The sequence below is a fragment of the Anguilla anguilla genome, chromosome 8 (genome assembly GCF_013347855.1).
Source record: "Anguilla anguilla isolate fAngAng1 chromosome 8, fAngAng1.pri, whole genome shotgun sequence".
In the NCBI taxonomy this organism is placed as follows: Eukaryota; Metazoa; Chordata; class Actinopteri; order Anguilliformes; family Anguillidae; genus Anguilla; species Anguilla anguilla.
Genome location: NC_049208.1, coordinates 54,496,616 through 54,509,162, shown reverse-complemented (window position 1 = coordinate 54,509,162; position 12,547 = coordinate 54,496,616). Strand labels below are relative to the sequence as shown.

Below are 12,547 nucleotides of genomic sequence, written 5' to 3'. Positions count from 1 at the left end.
TGGTCATTACACACACCTGCCACAAGGGGGAGAAAATGAGCATCTACTACAAAGAGAAAGGAGAGAGCGGGGAGGGAGAGGGGGGAGGGGGGCAGGAAGGAGAGAGATGGAGGGGGGAGGGGGAACAGAGAGATAGTGAAAAAGAAAGATGCCATGATGCCAGTGATGCAGTGATTAGTGAGGGGAGGGAGGGAGAGAGAGAGGGAGGAAAAGTACAGATAGATGAAGGACTGATGAGGAGGAGGAGGACTGAAGCCCAGTACCATGAGGAAGAGGACAGCCAGTAAGTGCACTAATACAGCACAGTATGTGTGTGTGTGTGCATACATATGTGTGTGTGTGTGTGTGCGTGAGTGTGTGTGTGTGTGTGTGTGTGCATACATATATGTGTGTGTGTGTGCGTGAGTGTGTGTGTGCATACATATGTGTGTGTGTGTGTGTCTGAGTGTGTGTGTGCATACATACATGCGTGTGTGTGTGCGTGAGTGTGTGTGTGTTGTACATTCTTACCGGTGTCTGATATGAAGGCACAGAGCTGCAGGGACTCATCAAAGCTGGAATTAGAGAGGTCATCTAAGCACTGGAGAGAAACACACGCACACGCACACGCACGCACGCACGCACGCACGCACGCACACACACACGCACACACACACACACACACACGCACGCACACATATTTACAGGATTAAACAGAGCCAAACTGCACCCATTTTTGCATCAGTCAATAACAATTTATAGTCAGCCCAAATAGCCCTCGTCACTGGCTGCAACGTTAGCAGAGAGCTATTCGCAGACGCTATATGAAACCTTCATTACAGGAAGTGACACGTGCAGTGTTCTGGACACGAGCACACGCACCCGACAGGTCCGTATATTCTACAGGTTCGGAGACTTATTGAAGCACCTACCAGGTTTAAACTTCCTGTTGGGGACCCATTGAACGATTCTGTGTTTTAAAAAAAAAAAAGAGAGAACACAGGAAATTTAAATACAGTGAAGGTTGTGTGAGGTGCTCAGGGGTGGAGATGTGCCTGATGTTTTGGGGTACAGGTGAGCGCCCCGCCCCTCACCTGCGTCACCGTCGTCAGAGCCACGGTAGCTCGGCTCCTTCAGCATGTCCAGCTCGGCGAGCATGCGCACGTACAGCGCGCTCTGCCTGAACGCAGGGTAGAACCGCTCGTCTGTTAGCATGCGCTCGAACACCTGCAACACACACACACACACACACACACACACACACACAGTGAGCATGCGCACGTACAGCGCGCTCTGCCTGAACGCAGGGTAGAACCGCTCGTCTGTTAGCATGCGCTCGAACACCTGCAACACACACACACACACACGCGCGCACACAGTGAGCATGCGCACGTACAGCGCGCTCTGCCTGAACGCAGGGTAGAACCGCTCGTCTGTTAGCATGCGCTCGAACACCTGCAACACACACACACACACACACACACACACACACACACAGTGAGCATGCGCACGTACAGCGCGCTCTGCCTGAACGCAGGGTAGAACCGCTCATCTGTTAGCATGCGCTCGAACACCTGCAACACACACACACACACACACACACACGGTGAGCATGCGCACGTACAGCGCGCTCTGCCTGAACGCAGGGTAGAACCGCTCGTCTGTTAGCATGCGCTCGAACACCTGCAACACACACACACACACACACACACACACGGTGAGCATGCGCACGTACAGCGCGCTCTGCCTGAACACAGGGTAGAACCGCTCGTCTGTTAGCATGCGCTCGAACACCTGCAACACACACACACACACACACACACACACACACGGTGAGCATGCGCACGTACAGCGCGCTCTGCCTGAACGCAGGGTAGAACCGCTCGTCTGTTAGCATGCGCTCGAACACCTGCAACACACACACACACACACACACACACACACACACACACACGGTGAGCATGCGCACGTACAGCGCGCTCTGCCTGAACGCAGGGTAGAACCGCTCGTCTGTTAGCATGCGCTCGAACACCTGCAACACACACACACACACACACACACACGGTGAGCATGCGCACGTACAGCGCGCTCTGCCTGAACGCAGGGTAGAACCGCTCGTCTGTTAGCATGCGCTCGAACACCTGCAACACACACACACACACACACACACACACGGTGAGCATGCGCACGTACAGCGCGCTCTGCCTGAACACAGGGTAGAACCGCTCGTCTGTTAGCATGCGCTCGAACACCTGCAACACACACACACACACACACACACACACACACGGTGAGCATGCGCACGTACAGCGCGCTCTGCCTGAACGCAGGGTAGAACCGCTCGTCTGTTAGCATGCGCTCGAACACCTGCAACACACACACACACACACACACACACACACACACACACACGGTGAGCATGCGCACGTACAGCGCGCTCTGCCTGAACGCAGGGTAGAACCGCTCGTCTGTTAGCATGCGCTCGAACACCTGCAACACACACACACACACACACACACACACGGTGAGCATGCGCACGTACAGCGCGCTCTGCCTGAACACAGGGTAGAACCGCTCGTCTGTTAGCATGCGCTCGAACACCTGCAACACACACACACACACACACACACACACGGTGAGCATGCGCACGTACAGCGCGCTCTGCCTGAACACAGGGTAGAACCGCTCGTCTGTTAGCATGCGCTCGAACACCTGCAACACACACACACACACACACACACACACGGTGAGCATGCGCACGTACAGCGCGCTCTGCCTGAACACAGGGTAGAACCGCTCGTCTGTTAGCATGCGCTCGAACACCTGCAACACACACACACACACACACACACACACAGTGAGCATGCGCACGTACACCTGCAACACACACACACACACACAGTGAGCATGCGCACGTACACCTGCAACACACACACACTCACACGCGCACACAGTGAGCATGCGCACGTACACCTGCAACACACACACACACGCGCGGACACAGTGAGTCAACATCTGCTCATACACCTGCAACACACACACAAAAACAGATGCACGCATCAGACACACACACACACACGGCACGTGTGCTTTGACGCACCTTCCTCTGAATGTCATTGAAGATCTCGGGCGTGACTTCCTCCGTCTGCAGCTTCTGCGCCAGCTTCTGCACTGACTCCTGCTGCACCTGCACCTGCAGAGACGCCTGAAGCACACCTGAGATCAGCTACACACACCTGAGATCAGCTACACATACCTGAAATCAGCTACACACACCTGAGATCAGCTACACACACCTGAAATCAGCTACACATACCTGCACACATCTGAGATCAGCTACACACACCTGAGATCAGCTACACACACCTGAAATCAGCTACACATACCTACACACACCTGAGATCAGCTACACACACCTGAAATCAGCTACACATACCTGCACACATCTGAGATCAGCTACACACACCTGAGATCAGCTACACACACCTGAAATCAGCTACACATACCTGCACACATCTGAGATCAGCTACACACGCCTGAGATCAGCTACACACACCTGAGATCAGCTACACACACCTACAGGTATATCTGAGTGAACCTTGCCATACAGGTGTACATGATTAGAACCCTGCTGTACAGGTGTGTATGATTAGAACCCTGCAGTACAGGTGTATATGATTATAACCCTGCCATACAGGTGTGCATGATTAGAACCCTGCTGTACAGGTGTACATGATTAGAACCCTGCAGTACAGGTGTATATGATTATAACCCTGCCATACAGGTGTGTATGATTAGAACCCTGCTGTACAGGTGTGTATGATTAGAACCCTGCTGTACAGGTGTGTATGATTATAATCCTGCTGTACAGGTGTGTTTGATCATAACTCCACGGTACAGGTGCGTCCGAGCGCACAGCACACCTGCTCAGAGAGGTACTGCTCGTACACGCCCTGCGCGGAGGCCCTGAGCAGCCCTCTGGTTTGCCCGCTCCGCTTTCTGCCGTCCACCTGCAGCACCTGCAGCTGCTGCTGCGCAGTGACACGGTAGCCCTCCACCGTCAGCCAGAAGAACAGGTCCGCCTGCCCCCCCACCTGCTGCATGAAGTCTGGGGGAGGGGGACACGCGTTATTACCCTGTTATTACATACCGAGATCATGCACTAATAAGCATACATATGCATTCACCACTAAAGGTTATTACTATGTTATTACACATTTACCCATGAAGAAGTGCAGGTTATTACTATGATATTACACGTTTACCCATGAAGAAGTGCAGGTCATTACTGTTATTATGAGTTTAACCACGAAGAAGTGCAGGTTATTACTATGTTATTACACGTTTACCCATGAAGAAGTGCAGGTCATTACTGTTATTACGAGTTTACCCATGAAGAAGTGCTGGTTATTACTATGGTATTACACATTTACCCATGAAGAAGTGCAGGGCGATGTTGTGCACCAGAATGTGCTCCAGTGGAATGACGCACAGCTTCCCCAAGTTAGCAGCAAGCTTGAGCGAGTCCACATCCTGTGTGAACACATCACCCTCAGCGTTACAGGCTGCATTTTCCTGCCACAAATGCTCCTAGCCCACAAAGAATATGCCTCCCCATTGGTCATTCTATGTACATTAACCAATAAAAATATTGGATACAAACACAAAATGAACATGCATACGTTTACAACAGTACAGCTTTGCTTCTCTGACACTACTTCGCTTGTGGCGCACTGGGTAGTGCCTTCGCCTTTTGGAACTGTTTACAGGTCTGATAGACCCGGGTTCAATCCCCCCCTCCGACTGATATCATTTTGATATCAATACTTTTAATGGCAGGCCTAGATTTTGCCTGTTTGAACGAATGACTTAGACAGTGCTTTGTGTGTATGAGTAACTTGGAAATTTTGTACGTTGAAAACGTGTTTTTCATGAGATTACAATATTACACAAGGAACACAGAACCTTACGTAAGGTAAGACACATGAACGTACAATTTTACATCACAAACATTGCAAATCAAATCAAATCAAAACTGTTACACATAGCACTAGCATAGCACTGGGGACCACAGTCAGGATGACATCACAAGTATTACATCATACAATAAGTTACCTTTCCTGAATGGAGCCTCTGAATGCGAGCCTCGCAGACCTTTTTAACGAACAGCAAGCTGTTGATCTGGTTCTTGATCATGTTGATGTCTGAAAAAAATTAAGAAAAAAATCTCTGCTCAGTTGCTGAACCCACACACTATACGCTGTATAGTTTTTATACAGTCTATAGCATGTGTGTAATGCATAGTGTATTGGGTGTGTAGTGTATAGTATGTGCATAGTGCACAGTGTATAGCGTATAGTGTATATAGTGTACTGTATAGCGTATAAAGTGTGTATTGTGTATAGTGTAGTGTATAGTGTACAGAGTGTGTGTATTGTGTATCATGCATAGCATATAGTGTAGTGTATAGTGTATAGTATGTGTATTGTGTATAGTGCATAGTGTAGTGCGTCATGTATATTGTTTATAGTGCATAGTGTGTGTAGTCTATAGTATGTATAGTGTATAGTGTCTGTATTGTGTATAGTGTACTGTGTGTATAGTGCATAGTATGTATTGTGTGTAGTGTATAGTGTATATGGTGTATAGTGTGTGTATTGTGTATAGTGTATATGGTATATAGTGTGTGTATTGTGTATAGTGTAATGTATTGTGTGTATAGTGTGTGTATTGTGTATAGTGCAATGTATAGTATATAGTGTGTATAGTGTATAATGTAATGTATAGTGTATAGTATGTGTATAGAGTGTGTTGAGTGTATAATGTGTGTAATGTATAGTGTATGTAGTGAATAGTATATCGTGCACAGTATTTGTATGGTGTAGTGTATAGCATATAAAGTGTGTATTGTGTATAATGTATGGTGTAATGTATAGTGTACAGTATATTGTATGTATAGTGTATAGTGTACACACCGTCTCCAGCTGTATCCAGGGATCTCAGGTACTGCAGCTCCTCCAGCACTTTGTCTCTCACAGCCTCCAGCTCGGCCGGCCAGTCCGTCAGCTTCAGGATGGACATGAAGGCTTCGTGATTACAGCTGGAGTCTCCGATCTGCAGCAAAGAGAACGCTCAGACAACCCTGGCACAACCCTTACACAACGCTCATACAACCTTCACTCCTCACATGACTATTCACCATCCATGTCACAAACTGACTGATATAGTCTGGATCACTGACCATCCATATCACAAACTGACCGATATAGTCTGGATCACTGACCATCCATATCACAAACTGATTGATATAGTCTGGATCACTCACCATCCATATCACAAACTGATTGATATAGTCTGGATCACTCACCATCCATATCACTAACTGACTGATATAGTCTGGATCACTGACCATCCATATCACAAACTGATTGATATAGTCTGGATCACTCACCATCCATATCACAAACTGATTGATATAGTCTGGATCACTCACCATCCATATCACTAACTGATTGATATAGTCTGGATCACTCACCATCCATATCACAAACTGATTGATATATTCTGGATCACTCACCATCCATATCACTAACTGATTGATATAGTCTGGATCACTCACCATCCATATCACTAACTGATTGATATAGTCTGGATCACTCACCATCCATATCACTAGCTGATTGATATAGTCTGGATCACTCACCATCCATATCACTAACTGATTGATATAGTCTGGATCACTCACCATCCATATCACTAACTGATTGATATAGTCTGGATCACTCACCATCCATATCACTAACTGATTGATATAGTCTGGATCACTCACCATCCATATCACTAACTGATTGATATAGTCTGGATCACTCACCATCCATATCACAAACTGATTGATATATTCTGGATCACTCACCATCCATATCACTAACTGATTGATATAGTCTGGATCACTCACCATCCATATCACTAACTGATTGATATAGTCTGGATCACTCACCATCCATATCACTAGCTGATTGATATAGTCTGGATCACTCAGTTGGCTGACCAGAGGCAGCAGAACTCCCCGTGCAAGTACTTCCTGTAGAAATACACATTATCAGACCCCACCCACATGCAGAGGGGTGGTCTCACCCTGATAAAGTACCTCTCTGTGTGCAGAGGGCTGGTCTCTCTCTAATGAAGTATCTCTGTGTGTGCAAAGGGATGGTCTCACCCTGATGAAGTATAACTGTGTGTGCAGAGGGATGGTCTCTCCCTGATTAAAGATGTGTGTGTGCAGAGGAATGGTCTCACCCTGATGAAGTATCTCTGTGTGTGCAAAGGGATGGTCTCACCCTGATGAAGTATAACTGTGTGTGCAGAGGGATGGTCTCTCCCTGATGAAGTGTCTTTGTGTGTACAACGGGATGGTCTCTCCCTGATGAAGTATAACTGTGTGTGCAAAGGGATGGTCTCACCCTGATGAAGTATCTCTGTGTGTGCAGAGGGGTGGTCTCTCCCTGATTAAAGATGTGTGTATGCAGAGGGATGGTCTCACCCTGATGAAGTATCTCTGTGTGTGCAGAGGGGTGGTCTCTCCCTGATTAAAGATGTGTGTATGCAGAGGGATGGTCTCACCCTGATGAAGTATCTCATGCTCTTATTGTGGAAGTCCTCTGGGGGCAGTAACAGGTAAAGCAGCACCTCACACAGATCCCTGAGGAAGCCTGGACATAAAATAACACAGGCTAAGCACACACACTCATTAACTACACGTCACTTACATATACAGGTTAGCTACATGCACAGACAATCATGCACACACACGCACACACACACACACACGCACGCACACATGCACACACACACATGCACACACACACACACACACACAACCACACACACACACACACACACACATACCTTCCTCCTCTTTACGAACAGTGCACACCACATCTCTACAGATCTTCCTCTCCATCTCCACCTCCGCCTGAAAAAATGCATCCAGCAGGTCCTCTGGGGCCTCACCTGTAACAGCGCCACCATGAGGTCAGCCAGAGCAACCACACAACAACCCCCCCACCCAGTACAGCAGTGTTGTTTGGGGTTCTCCTCTACAGTAATAATGTAAGTTACGTTGTTTTTGCGTTGTAACCGTGTTGTTCTTACGTTGGCTGTCCTCCTTCTCGCCGAGCCACACCTGGGCCTTGCGGAACACGCGCAGGTGAGCGGCGAAGTCGTCCACCAGCCGCGTGGTGAAGTACGTCTGCCAGTCCACCTCTTTGGACCTGCCGCGTTCCAGAAACATCCAGGCACAACACTAAGGCTCCCACTGCTCCTGCTGGCCCCACGCTTCACAGAGCGCGAACCACAGAGCGTTTATCAACGTCTCTCGCTCTCTCACGCTCGCTCTCACTCTCTCGCTCTCTCACTCTCTCTCGCACTCACTCTCACTCTCGTTCTCTCACTTTCTCTCATGCTCGCTCTCACTCTCCCTCACAATCACTCTCCCTCTGACTCTCTCTCACACTCACTCGCTCTCTCTCTCACTCTCTCTCTCGTTCTCTCACTTTCCCTCACACTCACTCTCTCACTCTCACTCTCATTGACGCTCAGTCTCTTTAACTCTCAGTCTCTTTGACGCTCTCTCACTTTGACGCTCAGTCTCTCTGGGAGGCTCACCGTGCTGAAAGCTGGACCAGGGCAGTCTGCACAGTCTGCTGGATCTCCAGCAGGAAGTTCTCATCGTTGCCCAGAGTGTAGTACCAGTACTGGATATAATCCCGGAGAGCAAACTGGATCACCTGCAGGAGGGAGAACCACAGTGAACCGGACTGAACCACATCAAACCAGAGTGAACCGGACTGAACCGTACAAAACCACAGTGAACCGGACTGAACCGTACAAAACCACAGTGAACCGGACTGAACCACATCAAACCACAGTGAACCGGACTGAACCGTACAAAACCACAGTGAACCGGACTGAACCACACCAAACCACAATGAACCGGACGGAACCACACCAAACCACACTGAAGCAAACTGAAACATACCAAACCACACTGAAGCACACTGATCCACACCATACCACACTGAAGCGCACTGATCCACACCATACCACACTGAAGCACACTGAAGCAAACTGAGCCACACTGAAGCACAGTGAACCACACTGAACCACACTGAATCAAACTGAAACACACCATACCATACTGAAGCAAACTGAAGCACACTAAACCACATTGAAGCACACAGAACCAGACTGAAGCAAACTGAACCACATTGAGGGCCATTCTGATTTTGCGGGATCTAAAATCTGAAACATCTGCAGTTTGAGAGGAAAACAAAAACATCAACAAAAAAAAACCTTATCAGACTAGAGTGACAGTACACACATCAGCCTTCATTTACACACAACATACACACATCTTGCTCTACACACAACATACACACACACACACACACGTTACTCTTCACCCCACATACACACACCTTACTCTACATGCCACATACGCACACCTTACTCTACATGCCACATACACACACCTTACTCTACACACCACATACACACACCTTACTCTACACGCAAATAACACATACCTTACTCTACACACCACATACACATACCTTACTCTACAAACCACATACACATACCTTACTCTACACACCACATACACACACCTTACTCTACACACCACATACACACACCTTACTCTACAAACAACATACACACACCTTACTCTACAAACCACATACACATACCTTACTCTACACACCACATACACATACCTTACTCTACACACCACACACACACCTTACTCTACATGCCACATACGCACACCTTACTCTACACGCCACATACACACACCTTACTCTACACACCACACACACACACCTTCCTCTACATGCCGCATACACACACCTTACTCTACAAACCATATACACACACCTTACTCTACACACCACATACACACACCTTACTCTACACACAACATACACACACCTTACTCTACAAACCATATACACACACCTTACTCTACACACCACATACACACACCTTACTCTACACACAACATACACACACCTTACTCTAATATACACACAAATGCACTCTTTACATACCAACATACACAGATACACTCCAATCAACAACAGCAGCTCCAAGTCAAAGATTTCAGTAAAACAGCATGACATTTGACCTTTGACCCTACCTGCTGTAATGGCTCATCAATGACACTGGATCCCGTCAGTCTTCTGTCAATCTTTATGGTACTGGACTCCGCCTTCATCTCCTCCACAACCTACACACACCATGCACACAGGAGCACGCACGCACGCATACAAACACACACACGCACGCATGCCCGCACACACATACACACCACATGCACACACACACACACACACACACACACACATTTGTAAGAGGACATATGTCTCAGGCAGAGCTCCCTCACAGATGCTTTGCTGATGAAACTCAGGTTGACCTTGCGTATTCCCGGCTGTGTAGAGGGCAGGAAGGACTGCAGGCACCTTTCCAGGTGCTTCTCCGAGCTCGTCTTCCCAAATAAAAGCGTGACAGCAAGCCCTCTGCAAAACACACAGGTGAGTCTAACACAGGTGAGTCTGACCCTCTGCAAAACACACAGGTGAGACTAACACAGGTGAGTATGGCCCTCTGCAAAACACAGGTGAGTGTAACACAGGTGAGTCTGGCCATCTGCAAAACACAGGTGAGCGTAACTTTTACACCTGTAGCATTCACTGTGAGAACCACTGTAGGTCAAACACACACGTACATCAGTCCATCCATCCATTATCTAACCCACTTACCCTGGGAAGGGAGGTGCTGGAGCCTATCCCAGCGTGCACTGGGCGAGAGGCAGGAATGCACCCTTTACAGGCTGCCAATCTGTCGCAGAGTACACACCATTCACTCACACACTCATACCTACGGGCAATTTGGTGTCTCTTGAAATGGGGTGACTGTGTATAAAGGGCGTGGAAAGAGTGGTGGTAAAAATACCCTTAAATAAAATCTGAGAATGTGCATTTTAACCACGTGTGAATTGTTTGAGTGCAAATCCAAAGTGTGGAGTACAGAGCCAAATCAAGAAAAAATATGTTTTTGTCCCAAACATTATGGCGTGCACTGTATGTGTGTACATGTTGTGTGTGTATAATGTGTGAGTGTGTGTGTATGTGTATGTATGTGCGTGAGTAGGGTGTGAGAGCACAGAGTGTGTGTTCTTCATACCCGGTGATGAAGCAGCAGAGGTAGAGGGGGAGGTAAAACACAGCGAAGGGGCCGAACGTCAGGAGGAACAGGAGCGCCCCAAAAGACCCCCACAGCGCCAATCCGCCCTGCAACACAAGCGCAGCCGCACACGTTCCTGTGCATCAATCCACACAAACTCAGGACACAAGCGATATTCCCGATTCCTTTCGTCGTTCTCAAATCGCATTTACAAAGACCGTAAAGACTCCGTTGGATCTAAAATCAGCCCCGCCAGCAAATCCGCGATCTCTCAGTTAACTGCCATCCGCACAGGCGCTGTGTGGAACATCGCGATACCCTAAACCGGCCAGATGGGTACCGTCCTCGAGCTGATGTTTTTTTAACGCTTTAAACGTGTCGCTTACCCAAACAGCGTTACGGCATGCCGCCTTCTCCGCATTAACTAGCCGCGAGCCACCACCAATATACAACGGGACATGGGTACCTCATCCGATTTAAATTGTGTTTGATGGGACTGGTAGCTAAGGGACCTCACCATTTGCAGTCGAACGTTTGTTAATTTGCAGGCCATGGATATGACAACGGGAATATCGTATCCAGACCATGGCTAGCTTTCCATTAACCGAGTCTGCAAATACACTTAAAAGTAAAAGTTCAGGCTCCATGTGAAAGGCTCAGCTGTCTGTCTTACGTCAGCTAACAAATATAGCAAATACAGCAGAAAGTAGACAGTGGGCTAATTGTAGCTAGCCCAGTTTCCTAAATATGTCCAGCTGATTGCACCCCTCTCTTGGGGCTCCCCAACGCAGCCAATTGGCCCCCTTTTCGCACCCCATAAAACACCGAGTGGCACTGGGCTACCGCCCGTGTCTCACCTGGTTCAAATGCAATTCTGATATTTGTCTGTCCATAATTCACGCGCAGCCACGCCGATTCTATGCATGCTTGTTCACTGCGAAGATGACAGGATAAATCCACGGCATTAAGCGAGTAATCCGGGCCTGTCTAAGAAAAGGCTTGTTATGACACCGCGAAACCCGTGCGCGCCGGGCTTCGGGTGCCTAGCCAAGGTGCGCCGTTTACACGGCTCGCCAGCTGAGCTAACATTTTGTGTTTTCTCGCTGGCGCTGTACAAACTCACGCGACTCCACTTTGTACAAAACTGATCTTACCTCCGCTGCCATTTCAGAAAGAGTTTGGGCAAGCTTTGCGCGCGCTAGCCTCGCCACATTATGATGAACAACTACTATTTTATCCTGAGACATTCCCAGGCTCTGGGCTCCGTCCCGTGAGCCGCCATATTGCTAGGTTTACATTCGGACAGCTCTCTCCCGACACTCTCCTG

General features: G+C 48.3%; 1 protein-coding gene across 2 annotated transcripts in view; it reads right to left on the bottom strand.

Moving 5' to 3' along the window:
• The window catches only part of LOC118234416 (sorting nexin-13-like), an 18,592-nt gene extending 6,045 nt beyond the window's left edge, over positions 1-12,547 (bottom strand). The window contains exons 1-18 of one of the 2 annotated variants that reach the window (XM_035430931.1): positions 12,375-12,547; positions 11,221-11,327; positions 10,451-10,553; positions 10,175-10,264; positions 8,644-8,765; positions 8,131-8,249; positions 7,885-7,989; positions 7,600-7,688; positions 6,977-7,060; positions 5,955-6,093; positions 5,095-5,183; positions 4,413-4,512; positions 3,903-4,087; positions 3,080-3,184; positions 1,074-1,206; positions 912-949; positions 511-580; positions 1-16 (exon numbers count right to left, since the gene is read on the bottom strand). The exon at positions 1-16 is cut by the window's left edge and continues 127 nt beyond it. In XM_035430931.1, coding sequence (XP_035286822.1) covers positions 1-16; positions 511-580; positions 912-949; positions 1,074-1,206; positions 3,080-3,184; positions 3,903-4,087; positions 4,413-4,512; positions 5,095-5,183; positions 5,955-6,093; positions 6,977-7,060; positions 7,600-7,688; positions 7,885-7,989; positions 8,131-8,249; positions 8,644-8,765; positions 10,175-10,264; positions 10,451-10,553; positions 11,221-11,327; positions 12,375-12,467 — 1,787 coding nt within the window. In that variant the 5' untranslated portion in view covers positions 12,468-12,547. Of the gene's footprint in view, positions 17-510; positions 581-911; positions 950-1,073; positions 1,207-3,079; positions 3,185-3,902; positions 4,088-4,412; positions 4,513-5,094; positions 5,184-5,954; positions 6,094-6,976; positions 7,061-7,599; positions 7,689-7,884; positions 7,990-8,130; positions 8,250-8,643; positions 8,766-10,174; positions 10,265-10,450; positions 10,554-11,220; positions 11,328-12,077; positions 12,293-12,374 lie in introns of those variants that run through there. The other variant, XM_035430932.1, reaches the window with a different exon arrangement.